Source organism: Ursus americanus, chromosome 12, assembly GCF_024610735.1.
Source record: "Ursus americanus isolate L20-20 chromosome 12, mUrsAme1.1.p, whole genome shotgun sequence".
NCBI lineage: Eukaryota > Metazoa > Chordata > Mammalia > Carnivora > Ursidae > Ursus > Ursus americanus.
In genome coordinates, this window is record NC_142138.1 from 56,007,342 (window position 1) to 56,025,855 (window position 18,514).

General features: G+C 39.7%; 1 protein-coding gene across 2 annotated transcripts in view; it reads left to right on the forward strand.

The window, feature by feature from the left end:
- The window catches only part of NTNG1 (netrin G1), a 311,481-nt gene that overhangs the window by 159,842 nt on the left and 133,125 nt on the right, over window positions 1-18,514 (forward strand). For both annotated transcript variants that reach the window (XM_045801633.2, XM_045801632.2), the window contains exon 3: window positions 8,520-9,160. In XM_045801633.2, the coding sequence (XP_045657589.1) occupies window positions 8,520-9,160 (641 nt within the window). The remainder of the gene's footprint in view (window positions 1-8,519; window positions 9,161-18,514) is intronic.

Consider the following 18,514-nt stretch of genomic DNA (forward strand, 5'->3'; position numbering starts at 1 on the left):
ATACGATGAATTGCATGATAATGCATATGGTCCAGTATATAGTACATATATATATAAATACTCATGGGTTGGTGTGATTGACTCATAAGGTGTGAACATGAGTGAGTAAAAAAGGAAAAAGTACAGAGGCCAGATCTTGAAGGACCTTACTAGCTAGGCTAAGGAATTTGAATGGTATTCCTGAAGGTAATGTGAAACCCATGAAAGAGCCTTAAGAAGGGGGCATGTTACAGTTAGATTTGGATTTTTTTTTTAAAGATTTTATTTATTTATTCGACAGAGATAGAGACAGCCAGCGAGAGAGGGAACAAAGCAGGGGGAGTGGGAGAGGAAGAAGCAGGCTCATAGCGGAGGAGCCTGATGTGGGGCTCAATCCCATAACGCCGGGATCACGCCCGGAGCCGAAGGCAGACGCTTAACCGCTGTGCCACCCAGGCGCCCCTGGATTTTAGAAAGATCATTGCAGAAGCTATGAAAAGTATAGATTGCAAGGGGATAGTATAATATGGAAAGAGTTCATCTGAGAAGTCGTTAACAGTAATCAGGAGAAAAATATTTTTTAAATATTTAAAATATTAAAAAACTAAGGAAAACATTGGTAGTGTGAACACAGCTGTGGTGCTGGGTTGCATCTGGAGAACTTACTTAGCTGGTAAACAGATTGAGGAAAAGAAGGAAAAAAAATCATTCCCATGATTCCTGCTTAGGACATGGACGAGTTTGGTGTCCTTCTCAGACTCAACAAATATAGAAGGAGGAGCATTTTTAATGCTAACTACTAATTATTGAGCACTGACTGCATGCCAAGGAGATGCTAAACACTTAACATACATTATGTAATTTTTTCTCAAGTTAATATCATGAAGAACATATTAGTATATTGAATTTAAAGAAGAAGAAATCAAGGCTCAAAAAAGTCAATTCGCTTGTTCAGAATTACATAATAGCTAAGTGGTAGAGCTGGAATTTAACTCAGAGCCATGGTTCTTAGAAACATTACCCCAGTGTTTAGCAAAGTGTGGTCCAGAGGTTGTCTGCATTGGATTGATCCAGGGTAATTGTCGCATTAGGTTTCTGGGTCCAGCCCAGTCTATTGAAATGGTATTCCTGGTGGGTGGGGACTGGACTCACCAGGTATTTCTTATGCACCTTAAAGTTTCTATAAGTACACCAATACATACTGTATGTTATAACTTGGTGGTAGGAGGATGGCAAATTTTCTTTTTATATGGAGATTTCAGTGTATGGAGAACGCCACCCAGATTGCCATAGGGGTGGAGTGCAGCAAATATTTTCAGACTTGAACTTGATGCTGGGATGGTTTAAATCACGATTCCCAGTGTTAGTGAAGCTAGCTTTGCTCAACCTCTCCAAGGTGGTTTGGATGAAGTATCATATGCAGGAAAGGTGGTGGAATGGAATAAATTGTCCCTGAGCTGAGCTGTCCCCCAGATCCCCCTCCTTTTCTTGTTCAGTGGTTTTGACACATACCTCCAAGTTTGCCCCAAGCATGAAATGTTTTTGCGCGGTTTCCTAAAAATGCTTGCAGATACTTTTCGCATTTTATTCCATAAAATGTCTGTTTTTAATATAAATATATGATTAATTTTGTAGCCAGGGGTGAAACGGACACTTCAGGAAGTCACACAGTGTTGTTGGTGACTCTATTTACCCTCAAGAACACCCAGTACTCTCTCTAGGAGCATGAGTCACCAATTGGAGGAACACGTGATTGTCACTTGTATAGATCTAGTCTCCATTAGTAAATTGCAAACCTTTCCTTATATAATTTTTGTGTTCTTCACAATGTTTTTAACATGGTAGGCACCCACTAAACAGCCAATGATTTCAGAAGAGAGGAGTTTGAAAGAAATAAGGAGTATGAGAAATCAGGATAGACTTAACAGAAACCAGTCATTTTTGAAAAGTGCCACATTAGGAAGTTCTCTTCATGCCTCTCATGGTTAAGTGATCACTTCAACAGAAGATGCTTTGGTCATCCTAAACTCTCTTACTGAAAAGCTGGAAGCTTTCAGAAAATGGACTTCAAGTGGGTCTTGGACTTGTTTTCTCGTTTGAGAGAGGAAGGGAACCAGTTTTTGAGAATCAAGTCAGAACTTTCAGGATCCAAAATGTTCAAACCAACTCTCACAGTGCATGACAGCGTCAGACTCAGAACATTCCCACCTTCATGATATTTTAACTCCCCTTAAGTTACTTTAACTTAAAATGCCAACAGTTCACTTCAGCTTTGTATTATTAACATCTAAGTGTCTGTTTCAAGATTATCAATAAAGGCAAAACACTGTACCAAAGATTTTTAAGTAATATTTTTTAGGACAGTAAATTTTAAAAAGCAATCTCCCTACCAATTATAAACATGTCACCTCACTACAGTGTTTTTCTGTAGATATTCACTCTCAAACTAACTTGATTCCGTTAATATTTATTTCTTCTCCAGTCCATGCAAAATAATGATTTGGGCTGCTATATAAGAATCCATTTTTTGTGGCTCCTATGGCGTGAGAATGAATTTGGCTCCTTCTTGGAAACTTGGTCATCTTGATCTCTGTAGCCTTCACCAGTTTGAGAATCCTGACCATAATCCTCTGTGGGGATTTAGACAGGTGTCTATTATGGCCCATAATCTTTGATATGGCCTCTAGAATTCTTGTTGCAGAAAGGTTAAGCCCTCCCGTCTTTATTCCTGAGTAAAAAAGTCTACATGGTGTTAGTATCGTCAGGGAGCAGACTGAAACAAGCACCAGCTTCAATCAGGCCTTAAGCCTGTGTCTATGCCAGAAAGAAATCTTTGTGATGAGCAAGGAGCCCCATTAGAAAACAGAGCAGTTGGTTTTTAACTCAGGAGTTACAAAAACAAAACTCTTTATCCTCTGTTATGCTTAGAGCGGCCATATTTCCCAAAGTAAAATTTGGCCCTCACGCTCTGGCAGATATATAGGTACTTTTGTCACAACACTTTCAGAATATCTAAAGTTGGGACAATCCCATGATATTCAAGGCTGTAGTGTTACCATGTGTATACCCCACATTGGGACCCAACATGCCAATTAACAGGACAGCTTATAAGTGAGATTGCACTGCGATTGGTAGAGATTACTGCCCTTTATGTACAAAGGGATAATGAACATCTGGAAACATGCTGCCTGGTGGACCTACGTGAGGACATGAAGAGTTTCTCCCCATAGCTGTGGGTCATCAAGGCCTGTCAGTATTGGGGGTGCTGACACTTTTCTTTCAGATTTCTGGAAAAGGTATCCGCCATCTTGAATTATACATACCTCTGGTTCTGATTTCTCTCTGTTCTTTCTATCGACAGTAACAAAGCTCTAAGACCTGGAGGGGGCACCTCAGCTCAGCGATGAGCATCAGCTCTTGGACTCAGAATAGTCTGAGTGTCTTCGGAAAAGTCATGGAAGGAGGGGCCTTCCTGTCTTATAGCCAGGCAAGAATCCAGGACTTAGGGAAAGGAATAACCAAGAAGTTCCAAAAAGGGACTGGGAGCAGGGGTTCCTAACCACCAAAAATTACACCAGTGAAAGAGAAGTAAAGGAAGCATCTCCTCAAGATGATAGCCTAGCCCAGCAGTTAAGACACAGTGCTCGTGGTTCATCTCTCAGACATGAGCAGTAGACTATGCTACCTGGTTCTTCACCTTTTTAGAGCCTTGCATTGGCAAAGACATGGTGATATCTATTTCAAAGTCACAGTGGAAGCAGGTTGGGAGAACTATCCCAGACTACTGTTTCTGTTCCCTTTACCTATGTGTCTTTTTTTCAAATGTCACTTAGTGACCAAACAAGCAAGGACGTGCCAGATGCAAATGGATGTGAGGCAGCTCCGTCTCACTGTTTTTCACAATCGGTGTAAGTGTTAATCCAAATGCTTCTCACCACCACTTGTAAGTACATGCCTGCTTGGCATGTAACATACAGTTCAGTAGTGAACCTCTTAGGAGAATTCCCGACATTTCCAACTGTCATTCCCAATAGTCTGCCAATAAGGTAAAGCTTGGAAGGCGAAGTTCAAAATGGTAGGAACCACAAGTATTATGTTAATACTGCTTATGTAGGATTTTCTTTTTTTTTAACTCTGAAAGGTCTAGCAGATCTCGGTTGAAAGGACATGCTTGTCAAAGTATCTCTTGCCAGAAGGAAGGTAATTCTATCAATAGACACAATAAAAACATGTCTCAAATTTTATTTATCCTTTGAAGTTCTGAAAGCACATTAAGGAAGAATAACATTCTACTTTGGTTACAAAGTGCTAATTAATAACTAACTTCAATTCTCCCAGAGGTAAAATATTAACATTTTTTTAATGAAATTAAGCATCACAATCTTCATCTTCTAATTGTTATAAAAACATTTAGCAGCAATATTCTGTTTAATTATTTAGGCATTTCTTAATGGTGTAAATATTATCAGTGCAGTCATAAATATTTTCTGCTTTGTCCATAGACAATCAGTTAAGGATCTGTTGCTTGTAGGACTTAAATTAAGATCTATTTAAAGCTGCCTGCTGGCCACAAAATAATTACTTACACTTGCTAATGCCTGAATCTGTTAGATTTAGCAGCAAGGAGTGTTCTTTGCTTTCACAAGTAGGGGAAAGTTATTTTTCTTATATAAATTTCATTGTTAATGGTATTAGGGAGGATTAGGGTGGGGTTGAAGTAGTTGAAAATTTAATTAATCTAATCCTTTTAACAGCAATTGTTTTCATATTGATAATTCTCTGTAACAACAGTATTACAGATCACACCCATGTGAAATATTTACACGAAATATTTTAGCGTATAATCTCTCCTCCAGGTTTCTCTTTCTAGAAGAGTAAGGTTTCAGCTTCTTCAGCTTTTTCTTTTTTTCTTTCTCTCTCACCACAAATGCAGGCTTTTTTCTTAGGGGACCAAAATGAAATCTTTTTTTTTCCCCCTACTAATTTTCTGTCAATATCATCCTCTCTCAGTAAATTATGATAATGGTCATCAAATCATGAATCTCCTAAAAGCACATGAGGGCTATGAAATAAAAATGGTTCGATCGATTTTTTTGTTTTTTTGAATCTACAGCCATTTGGTGTAGATTCTCATTAGAAATGATTTGTTTACTCATCCATTTCCATAAATTGCTATGCTGCTGAAGTTATCACTAAGAGTAGAGTCAGATGAAGGACGAAACTGTCATTCTGGTCAAACTCCGATCATCTCTGGTGTAAATGGGGAATTGTTCTTAATCTGCTCAAATGTCACATTATCCAGGAGAGGCTTTCTCTGACCTCCCAATATAAAATTACAGTCAGTATCCCTCCTCCAACACCATTCCCCCTTTAATTGGTTTTATTTTTCTCCAGAGCGGCTACCACCAAGTAACATTATGGAACATTATGTATTTGTTTGTTTAGTGCGTCTCCCCCAACTAAAATGAAAGGTCTGCCGAAAACCAGGACTTGGGTTTGTTTACTACTGCATCCTGAAAGCCAAGACAAGTGCCTTAAATATAGTAGTACAGTGGGCAATCAATAAATAATTATTGCATGCATGAAACTTTTTTTCTCATTTTTCAGGTGCCTAAAGCACCAGATCAGTGCAAAGCAATAAAATTGTCTTCTTGTCCTGGCACGCATTTTGATGGCTGACAATTTGATGTAAATGGAAGCATTTATCCTGAGCCGGCTGTCCTGCGGAGCCCCCGTGGAAGGGTGTCCTTGGGGAACAAAAGCAGAGACTGAGTGCTTTGTGTGGCCATGTCTTCATAAAAGGACTCAAACTTCAAGTTGTGCAGTGCTGTCTGGCATCCACACGTTTACAATTTTTAAGAGTAATACAAAGCAGAGAATCTCAAAGGATGTTCTCCAGAACACCACCTCTGGGGCATATAAAGAGGGGTTACGAAAGCAAAAAGGGGCTCCATGGTCAAATAAAGGTTCTGAAACGAGGTATTACATGAAGCTAAGGAAGATTCATTACTTGAAGACATCTTAGATGTATGATAATGCTCATTAGGGCTCTAAAACTCTTAGACTCTTCCTTTCTACTACCAATCCTTGTTTCTAAGACTAGGTTGCATCACAGGTAACACCATTGCCTTGGGAACTGACAAGGTCAGGGCAGGGGCAGGAGAAATGGGTCTTGGCTCTTCCCTTACTCACTTTGTGATATGACCTTGCACAAGTTATGTAACACTTCTCTGTGCCTCAGTTTTCTCTTCCATAAAGTAGGAGAGGAAAGGATTACCCAGGATAATGCATGTAAAGTATCTGGCCCATAAGTGCTAAATAAATGATGGTTATTGTCAACACCTTTTACCTAATGTAGGAATGAATGCTTTTTAGATAGATATCGTCAAGTGTATTTCCTAAAACGGGTTTGCTAGGACCCACCCATATCCAGAATCAGCCTGCTGTGCCTCTCTCTCTGTCTCAGCACCCTATCCCCATCTGAGAGGATCTGCACATCGATGGTGAAGTCAAAGAAATGCTATCTTTCAACATAACTTAATACAAATGTCTGATAACTCACTCTGCTGTATCCTGCAGAGTTGATTTCCTGTGTTTGGATACCCTTGACCTCAGATGAAGATGCTTTTGTCAGGAGGAAGGTGGTAGCATCCAAGTTAATGATTGTGCAGATGGCTACATGCTGGTAGATCTTGAAGTGACCATATTTTTTCAGTAAATTTCAAATGAAGGTGTGATTTGTGTAAACCTGACCCCTTCCAGTAAAATGTGCATTTACATATATTTAGAATTTATAAATCTTGACAGATTCCACAATATTTATAGCCCTCCATAAAAAGCCTTTGCCAGTTTGCAGAGCTTTGCATTTGGCTCTCTGGTATGCTTAAGAGAGTTTAAATAATAATAAATTTGGTGATATATTCCACCTGGAACAGAAACTTATCCCCCCCCCCTTGGCTCGTTTTGAAGGGGATACTATAAATAGTGCCACAGACGCTGGGATCAGGAATAGGGAATTGAAATTTGAGAGAGAAGTACAGGAACATTTCCATTATCACTGATGCCTTGAATGTATTTTTCAAACAGTTCTGTTCCTCAAATAACGTACCTTCTCTCCTTTCTCCTACCCCATCTCAGTTATGCTTGAGTCCCCCAAACCTGTTGCCAGCTTTAGGATTCAGTTGCACTAATGGGAAAGAGAGAGTGAAAGTATTAGCTGACTAGGTGGGAGAAATGGCCTCTCGAGAGGCCAAAGCAATTCTCCAGTGTTCATCTTACATTTCACGGGAGTCAGCTGATAACTGAGCATCGAGGTCTAAAGTGTAAATTCATTATTTGAGACCCAGCTCATGCATCCTGCAGGTATGATGAAAAGCTCTCAGTTCATGAAAAAGAAAAAAAAAATCTAATTGTAATTACAAGAAAAAGCCTAAGGACAATGTCAGAGGGTCGATTCTTTCACCCATTCGTGCTTATAATTACCCAGTAGAGGATTAGGGAGAAATGCCTAAATAGTTGACTCCAAATGATACTATTTATTTTCTTAAACACAAAATAAACAAAAATCAGGGAGCCAGCTGTTTTCCGTGGAATCATCTGATGAAAACTGAAAGCAGCCATTAAGTGTAGCGTAAGTGGTGTTATAACTTGTTGTGATACAAGATTTATTTCCAGCTTCTTGTTGAGTGGACGGTGAAGGAGACAGCCTTTGTCGGGGGAAATAATAGTAATGGCTAACATCCATGGACAGGTGACTCGGGGCCGGCACAGAGTCACACCTCAAGTAGCCGTGGCTCATCCTTCTAATTAAGTACTGGATTTTCCCGTCCTCATAACTTGGAGCGCAATCCTGCCCCAAGTCTTTGCCTATGCAATCCCCTTGCCTCTAGCTAATAGGATGGCAGATGTTTGGACCAAGCCCCAGAGCCTGTAGCATACCACATTTTAATGATTTGTGGTGAACAAAGTAAATGCTTTAAGAGCAGACTTTATGAAGCAGGGACCTAGTTAAGTATGATGGATTTGAGGCAAAGCAAGAAGAAGCTGAATGTTGTATGGGGGTATTGTTTCCCAAACAGGGCGCAGGTATGTACGGTTCATTGCCAATTCTAAAGGTTTGCTTGAAAAATGACTTTTTAAAGAACTGTGCTCTTGAGGAACGTCCTTGAGGCATGGAGGAATTTCCTTGCTTTCCTCTAGCATCTTTCTAAGAGGACGCAGAGGTATTGAGCTGTTAGACAGTTGCTCGGTGTCTTTGTGCTTCTGGGACCGCATTATGGGTCTAACACATATGGGATAAATAAACTGTTTTCATTTCTTAAAGCCCATGGAAAGAAACCAGACAAGAAAATTACCATATTGCCTCATTTTTTTAAAAGCTATTAAAGAGGAGAATCCAGTTAGGGCAAATAAAAATGATTACTGCAAACAGGGTCCCCCCCGTTTCTTTCCTTCCTAGCTTTTTACTCAGCAGCAGCAATATGGCAAGACTTGTGTCAAACCAGCGTTTTGATGCATCCTCTTTTGTTCTTCTTCCATAGGGCAACCCCTACATGTGCAATAATGAGTGTGATGCAAGTACCCCTGAGCTGGCCCATCCCCCTGAGCTGATGTTTGATTTTGAAGGAAGACATCCCTCCACATTTTGGCAGTCTGCTACTTGGAAGGAATATCCCAAGCCTCTCCAGGTTAACATCACTCTGTCGTGGAGCAAAACCATTGAGCTCACAGACAACATAGTTATTACCTTTGAATCGGGGCGTCCAGACCAAATGATCCTGGAGAAATCTCTCGATTATGGACGAACATGGCAGCCCTACCAGTATTACGCCACAGACTGCTTAGATGCTTTTCACATGGATCCCAAATCCGTGAAGGATTTATCCCAACATACGGTCTTAGAAATCATTTGCACCGAAGAGTACTCTACGGGATATATGACAAATAGCAAAATAATCCACTTTGAAATCAAAGACAGGTTTGCATTTTTTGCTGGACCATGGCTGCGCAATATGGCTTCTCTCTACGGACAGCTGGATACAACCAAGAAACTCAGAGATTTCTTTACAGTCACAGATCTGAGGATAAGGCTTTTGAGACCAGCGGTTGGGGAAATATTTGTAGACGAGCTACACTTGGCACGCTATTTTTATGCGATCTCAGACATAAAGGTGCACGGAAGGTAAGAAAACATCTGTCTGACTTGAATGAGAATGGTTGTTCAAAGAAAATGCCAGTGTGTTGGTCCCATAGCTGTAGAGTGACACGTGGCAGTTTCGACTACAACATTTGCTCAGGAACACCAGTCTAGAGCTGGGTTTGGAGAAATTTGAGACCCTTCTTACTCAGCAGTAATTTGTAATCCCAGACCCAATCTCAGTGAACCTGAACCTGGCAGGGTTTCTTAGAATTTAAACAGAAGAGGGGGGGAAGTAGCATCTTATTTGAGTCCAAGGAAGTCCCTAGATCAGGGGGTGGTTTAAATCTTTAAGGCAGTGAAGCCAGGGGGAACAAAGCCAGCTGCTCTATAAAAGATACCGAAAAACAAGAATTATGTCTTTCCATTGTTTTCAAATGCCAGACAGGGTTTCAACATGGTGCATCTCTCTGTTTATGCTTCCTGGTCTTGCACAAAAAAAAAGTTTCTGAACTGTAAGTTATATCCCTTTAAATTTACTCGATCAGAACCAGTTTAAAGATCAGAACCCTTTAAATTTACTAGATCAGAACCAGCCATTTAGGAAGCACAATGCATTCGTTAAAAAGGAGTGAGCTCTGCGTTTCAGGGTTTTGGTGGTTATTGCCTTAAAAAGATATACTGCCACTTTAATATGGACCTGAGGCAGGCTCCCTTCATTCTGGGGGTCAATTACAGATGGACCAGAGTTTAAACCCATTAGTGGTCACTGTCAGGCATATCTTTGGTTTTGATAATACATCAAAAGACACACTTGCGCAAGTTCCCAAGAATTTTGAGGATGCTTTAATGAAAAACTCAAGTCATAAGAACCAGGACCACTAAGGTAGAGCTGTTCAACCAGATTTATTAACGATGGTCTGGTTGGTATCCAAATAACTAACTGGTGGGAGTCGAAGCATGAGATAATTTGTTGGGAAAACTAAAGATGAGTGAGGTATACAGCAAAATGGAAAAAAGAGAAAGCAAAGCAACAATCATTCTATAAATGCCAAGTGAGTTTCACGTTAGACTATATGAGGTTAAGAATATGAACGGCCCATAAATTGTGTAGGTTTCATTAAGCAATCCTAAAATTTAAACAAATACAGCAGACTTCATTAGGTTAACTGGCTTCCAGCATCCCTTAGGACATGTCACCCAGTCCTCAGAAATTGGAGAAGTGTTGAGACTCCCTGGTCTTTCCGAGAGTTGACTCAACCTATGTTTTGACAATAGTGTTGTATTTGAACACTAGAAGGAAGGATAATGGGCACACAGAATGGAGTGGTGGGCATGACCTCGGTGTGGTAGTAGAGGTTTCAGAATCTGAACGGTGGGCAGTAGCAGGAACTGGTGGCCACCTCCTCTCAGCTTTGTTCCAACTTCATGTTCCTCCAGGAAGAGTCAAGAGTCTTTAGCAATGGGACCTCTTTAAAAACTACTAACTGAGGTCTTGGTGACATACAGTGAAGATATCTTGAAAGCAAAATAATATTTCTGAGAGAGGTAGGCACTGTTACAGCACTGAGCTTGTGGGTTCCAGGGTGTAGAGGAAAGTTCATATATTAGCAGGGCACCACGAGAGGGCAATCTGGAACTGTGGCCTGAAATATGAATTGGCTATTTGTAGAAAAATGTAGCCATTATACTCGTAAACATTATTGCAAGAGATCGTCAGTGTCCAGTTCTTATTCTTGGGGATTATAATACATAGAAATAATTGATGTTGATCTTATTAACCATAGCATTCTACAACAAAGTCACAAGTATTCTGTTCATCTACAAGAATAAGTGTCAAAATTCATAAGCTGAGGTTTGAATTTGAATCCTAGTGTGATCTTCACTGTTAGATAAAATCATCTAATTCAGTTTTCTTGCAGTCTGAGAAATTTTTAATCCAAGCCAAAGTCCTTAGAGTCTAACTTCTGCAAACACTGTATCATCTTCCACTTGTAAAGAAGGCAATCTTGTGAAGTTTTGGTTGGGAAGTAAACCATTGTTGGAGCTTATTTCTGTTACTGCACATTCGTTTTTGTTTCCCCTGATTATTTAAAAAAGAGAGTGTAACTACACTTTCAAGCGACAGGCGTTTTTATGCATTTTCTATGGGGGTCAGAGATACTGTCTCTTTAAAGTGGCATGCTAGAAAAGTAGACTCCCACCAGATTTACCACTTTTCTTTTATCCCTGATCCTACTAGTATCCTCCGACTGCATTTCTGGGGCTCTGGGGAGTTCGCAGGAACCATCCTCCCTTCTCTGGGACTCACTTCTGCTGTCTTTTCCTGTTCAGCTGTCAACTAGTAAGCTTACAAGCTGTAAGCTAGTGAGGAAGCAGCTGGGCAAGAGAGAAAGGTCCAGTAGAGGTGAGCTCCTTGCATAAGGTCCTTCTCTGTCACCTCTAAACTCTGTCCAAATTCCTCAGGGCAAAACTGTTGCTGGCATGTACTGTGCTAGGCACCAGATGGCTGGGGTATTTTTATCTTAGGGGAGGGACTGAGGAAGCAAGGCCTGACGGCTCGGGCGTGTCTCCAGCTTTTAAGTTATATAAGGGAAATGGAGGCACTAAAGAGAGCAGTTGAGGCGCCACTGGTGCACCAGCCGTTCAGCACAGAAGCTGAGATGTACATTTTCCCCTTGAAAACCTCAGTAGGGTTGGCGGTCTAGGTCGTCTGTTTCTATATAGCAAATCATCTGTAGAAAGATTGAATAATACTTGATGATGCCCAAAAGAAAGTTCTAGGGGTTCCTTGTCAAAGACATCATCAATAGAAACTTTCCAAAATATAACCAGGCCTTTATCTCCCTCAACCCTCTCTTTGCCATCCCTGACATGACTGTAACATCTAACACGACACTATGTGTCTACATCTGATCATCATAATGACACGTTTTGACTTCTTGTTCTACTAATACCCACACGGTAATGTGGGAATTGCATGAATTATTTGGGAAAAGCGGGCAGCTATCCATAAAAGAGTGGACAGGCAGTACGAGATTTTTCAGCTATGAAACAAACAGGTGGAGAATCTTTGACTTGACAATGAATTCTATTCTCACCTTCTCATGCACGTGTGCACACGGCCTTTATGTTTTATACTGGCTACCGTTGTTGGTGCAAAAGTGATGTTTTGATTGTTGTTAGACTAATGTAGTATTTATGTTCCTTTAAGCATGCGACACATCTCATACCTATTTACTGGTGACAAAAACTATAATCCCATCATAAAAATTTTATGCCTCTTTGGCCGCATACTTATTTTGCTTCCATTTACTCCCTCTCATTGTGTATTTATTAAGATAATGGAGGGAAAAGAGGAAACATGGCTGTTGGCAATCTCAGCGACTCCGTAGTACTTACATTGTTCAATAAACCTAATAATCTTCATGGACTAATTCTGACTTATGGATGTCCTACTTCAGTAAATCAGGGTGATTTTCTCTAGTGAATAATAGACGAGTGCAGTGTGCCAGTACCTTAATTAAAGAGTGGCTCTCTTAGTCTTGATCTCATTTTAATTTACAGGGTAATACTACAATAATATCACTAATGGAAGGTACATTAAAGGGCATCAAGTAGCATTAACTGTATTAAATTATGGTACTTGTGTTAATTAACTGCTGAAGCAAGATGGTTCTAATGGCCAAAAAGGTCGTCTAATGCATAAATAAAATCTACCCAGATGAGGGGTGAGAGGAGAAATGAAGAGTAGATATTTGTTCTGAACATCTTTTTATACAGACAGGGAGTTCGATTCATAGGCTGTTAAATACAGATAATGTCCAAAATGTTTTCTTAGTTACACAATTGGAAATTTTGATTTTTAAATATTTTATTTCCTTCTAAGCTTTCCATAATTAAATTAATTGAAAAGTTGGACACTATCTTTGTCACAGATTTTATAGACTATAAACTCAACATTATTTATTATTTCTTTGAGATGAACAGTTTCAAGGAAGTAATGTGATTTAGTGTAATAATTGTTAAATTTGAAAGACAAACATTTGACAATGTGCTCATTTATCTGTAAGATGTGCTACCAGCAATGTATTGGGGTACTGATTTCAGACATAAGATAATAGAAAATCTTTTTCAACCTCAAAAATTTTAAGACAGAATTGTCAGAACTTTTGTCAGCGGCATGGAAAACTCTAACACACATCTCCATTACTTGCCTTGTTACACAATATTTCTTAACATTTGTATTACCAATAATTTTTTCTCCGTGGTGTTTATTCATTTCTTACCCCTTGCAGTGCCTGCCCGAGCACCTCACAGGTAGTTGGTGGTCCCTTCCCATTTACAGAATTGATTTTGCCTTCTGTGCCCCCATTGTTTATCTCCAAGAAAGAAGCCAGGGGGCGCTAGCTCTCTATTCCGTTTGTGTACCTTTGTGGGTGCTTTCTTCATCTCACTACTGCCCCATCTCAGAACAACACCCTCCCTGCCTAATCCAGGATCTGCAAAGTGGTGGGGACAAAACCACTCTAAGTGGGTGTCTGGAGTGAGAAAGGCCCCCAACATTCTCACCCTCAGGAGAAATCAGATATATTTGTAAATGCTCACAGTTTGAATGTCACCGCCATGGGTATTTGCTGTAATGAGAACAAAATGAGGTTGAAATTCCCTTTCTTGAAGCGAGGCATTCAAATCGTTAGTGCAAAGACATGTGCTGTTAGGTAAGCAAGAACACTGGGGAAATTTAAAAGTATCAAAACTGTAGGGTATTTCTTCAAATTTTCTCAAATAATTTGGGGAAAAAAAAAACATGTGATGTGGAAGTGCTCTGCCAGTTACCAAAGGCTTACCAGTTACCCTGCAAGTTCTCTAACCACAGGATTTTCCTAGCCAACATTTGAATAAATCGTCCAGAATATTTACTTTTCACCTCTCCTATGAGAGGCGTCCTACAAGGTGCTTTGGAAGCATTGGGCCTGGCATTGGTTCATTCTTCTCAATTAGTCCTAATTATTGAGGTTGGGCGGTCCTACTGCTTAACAGATTCTGCTTTTATAACACCTTCCTTCTTTCTGTCGCCAAAAAAATACTTCCTCTCCCCCTGGGACAGACGCTGGGCTAGACGGCGGGTATATAGAGATACACAAGGCATAGTCACGCTCTCAAGGAGCTGAAACCAGAGCAGGCACAGACCCGGAAACAAAAAAATGATGACAACTTGGGTTGAGTGCTTTTGCCACGTGAATGAGTGAAATGCGCTGATGACAGGGAAGGATAAACCAATTTAATCTGAGAAGCCTAGGAAAAGCTTTGATGAGGATGTGACATTTGCATGGGCAACTTGAAATTGGCGCCGTACAACGCCAAGTAGCCAGGGCGGAATGGCTGCACTAGGTGACCAGTGACGCTTGAGAACAGCACAGCATGTTGAGGAAATCCAGGTAGTTGGGAATTGGTGGAGTGGACAAATCCTGCGAGATGCCCTTCCATCTTCTCTCTCGGGGTCTTCAGCATCTCCAAGAAGCACTGAAGGATTCCTGAGTCTTGGCCTCTGAGCCCCGCCCCCGCCATGTCCTAGGAAATCTAAAATGATATGGATTCTCATATAGCAGCAAAGCGCAGGTGAGACACATGGTAAGGCAATGGTAAGGGGATATTTCAGTGCAGCTGTGGTTAGCAAGGAACTGCAGGGGTGATAAAGAGAGCTGTAACGTGGCTCCGCGGGGGAACAACTGTAACTCCCAAGTCTTGATACCCAAATGGGGAGTCCAGAAAAGCTCTCTAAATCCCACAAAAGCCATCATCACGTAAGGGTTTGAAAGAGCTGTGTACAAAGTCAGTAGGACTTGGTGACCAATCAGGTTTTGAAGAAGGAAGGGCTGAAGAAAAGACTTTGGTAGGGATCCAAATGGAGAGTCCAGTCAAGGATTTAAAAATACTGCTCTGGTGTTGCAGAGAGAGGTTTGAGTTAGAAATATAGGTTTGAAAATGATCACCTTCCATGTGATGGTTGAAGTGTAGGGAATGGATGACAATGATATGATAGGGGGTTTTCCCTTACAATTATAAACGACTATGGTCACTTATAGAACATTTACAGAACTCTGTGGAGTACTGTCATGTAAGATGTAATTTCTGAAGGAAATTGAGAAATAATTGGAGAAACAGGAGGAAATCAGAAAAGGGGGGATGAATTGAGGTCATTCTAATAGCCCCCGTTAATACCTTTACATTGGTATGGCACTCAGGTTACAAGGTTCTTGGAAGGTACCTTCTTTCTTTGAATCCTCACAAGAAAATTGTGAGGCAGGCAGAGATTATTTAACCCCATTTTTCAGATGAGAAAACTGAGGAACGGAGAAGGTCTATGACTTTTTTTTTTAACATCCCACACAGAATAAAGTGACAAAATCTTGTTGCTAATTACAAACTTCATGCTGTCTACATTATGCTTTTCTAGCCACTCTAGCCTGAAGGGGGCTCAATCCATACAGAAGATTCAGAATATTCCCAAAGGTGCCATCTTTCAATGGCAACAATGAACCAGTGAGTCTTGTGGCTCTGCCCCTTTTGGAATGTTCTGGGAGTCACCCTTTCCATGACTCTTGGCTTTGTATTTCACTATACCAGGTCACTGTGTGTTTATCTGAACCCTAACTTCTTAACTCATTTTTATCAATTTTATAATGCGTAACTGGGTTAATTTATCATATTATGTTAGATCTAGGTGCTTCACTGCTAAAATATAATTCTGATGTCAGTTTCTTGTTTTCTGGGGAGAAAAAAATAAATGAACTGAATGTTCTAAATGTCAATTGCCACCTCCCCCCCATATTTTTCCATAAACTTCTAACACCTGCAACCACTTCTGCTTAATGGGCATCTTCAAACACAAACAAACCACAGATATTAATGGATTAACTTGGAAATTACCAACTACCCTAGCTTATTTTAAGAGAGTTTACCTTTCAATTGAGAATAATCTGCTTTTCCTTTTAACTTCCATATATTAGTCCACATTATCTCTTCTGGAACTATAGGGAGTAAGTATACTACTTCTTTCATATAATAACATTTCATAAATTTGCGGTCAATGATCCTATCTTCTAGTCTTTTTTTTCAAGTTAAATGAATATTTAACCATTTTACCGTCCAAATTTTTAAAATTTAATTTCCTCTTCTTTTAAAGGAAGAATGAAGTTCAGTAAATAAAAGTGCTCAAATGAAAAGCTTAGTAATCATAATTAAAAATTTAAAAAAACACAAAAGCATTGCTACTTAACTCCAGTGGCAATGCTTAGAATCAAGATTTACGGTATGAACCCGTTTTAAGTGGACAACTGAGTGCCATTCTGATTCAGAACATATTTTTTAAATCCTTGAGGATTTCTTGAATTATAAGGAGAATATATGCATAAGCAGCTCACTTTCCTCTGAGGTTTGCACCATTATAAGGAAAGAATGTATCTAATAATTCCTCCAATTAAGTTATGAACTTCATTAGTGTGCAGAAAAACAACCCAGTTTAAGAGCTTGTCTCCTTATCCTTAATTCCCCAGTGCCATAGATTTTTTTAAACTAGTGGGTCATTAAAGGAGAGATGTCTCCTTTTTAAGAAACAAAAGGTTAGGCAAAATATCACATAATTAAAAGTGAAATAATTTCCTGCCTTACTTAATTCAGCATTTGTCTAAGAAGCTACATTCTGGCTAGGTCTACATGCCCCAACTATGGAAAACAGAGGTGCACTCAGCTCTTGAGTCCAACTTCTGGAGCCATGCTTTTAATTTCAATTCAGTGGTTGACATCTTTGGTCTTGCTGTTTTTCTTGTCCCTAGGATCAGAGTTATTTCCTGATAAATTAGGAGGCCATGGCCATTGGTTTATATTTAGTGTAAGAGTTTTTGTGAATATATGTAATCAGGGGTTCGGAAGAGACACCATTTCCATTCATTGTCCAGATATAAGAACAAATGTATTAATGTCATGGGCTTTTTCATAGTAATGGGTTTAATCAGATTGTGTGAATATGTTGATTTCATTGCAATATAGGTCTATATTTCAAGTAAGTAACTTTTAGAACTAAATATTTTAGTTTAACCAGAACTAACTGCATTGCATATAAGATGGTTGCTATTTCTGCGTCCTTTTTATAGGTAAGAAAACTATGTGAACAAGGTCACTGAATCAGTGGTAAAGGGGAAAGGAAATTTTTAAAATACTTGTTTTGGGAAATGAATTTGTTCCTGAAATTCCACTTGAAAATCTTTGACTCAATGGATAGACTAGGTTTTATTTTTTTATTATTTTTTAAGATTTTATTTATTTACTTGAGAGAGAGAGAGAGCACGAGCAGGGGGTAGGGGGTAGGGACAGAGGAGAAGCAGACTCCTCGCTGAGCAGGGAGCCCAATGTGGGATTCTATCCCGGGACTTCGTGATCATGACCTGAGTGGAAGGCAGAAGCTTAACTGACTGAGCCACCCAGGTGCCCCTAGACTAGGTCTTAAATCTGTATATAAGAGCCTCACAAATCCCAATGGTCCACAGATCCCTATCCAGAATATTGTTCCATTAGGATAGCTACTGTATCAGCTCTTTCTTGATTTGTGACTGGTACCTAAGACAACCGATACTGTGTTAGGAATGTATCGAGAAGACAGAGACTAAAACATTAGGACCTCAAATTATTGTTTGTCTTACTATAGAAGGAAACATTGGCTAGGAGTCAGGAGAAATAGGTTCTAGCTCTAGCTCTGCTATTAACCCTGTGAGCTCAGAGCAAGTCCCAACCACTGTGAGCAGAGTCTCTTCATCTACAAAATAAGAATGTTACACTACGTTTGTTTTTGAGAATTACTCTTCAAATAAAGGCCATAATGGTCAAACACATTTGGGAAATGTTTGCAGTATTTCCTTGTAGGAGAATTACAATGTGTGTGAGCAAATTAAAGGCCCCGAGATATCCTATGATAAAGAAATGTTTCCATTTTACTTACCCAGAACCTCCCAAACTTAGCCAAAAAGCATCTATTAATACCCTCATATAACTAGCGTCAACAGAAATCATGTGGGGTAACAAAATCCTTTCACTTCAATCTCTAATACTATTGGACTTTTCATATGATATAAGGAAATAAATGAAAACAGTGTGTGTGTGTGTGTGTGTGTGTGTGTGTACGAGTGTGCATGTTTGAACTATTTGCAGCACTAAGAACAGATTGATATTTCACAGTGAGATCTAATTTTAGCTATCATCTTTCCTATATTGTTGCTACATTGGGGGAAAAATGAGACTATGTTAAGGAAAGTATGGCCTTGATAGGGAGTACCTTTCTTTTTTTAACTGTTGCTCTTATTTTTTGAACCTTGGGGAGTACTGTGTATCTTTCTTTAAGAA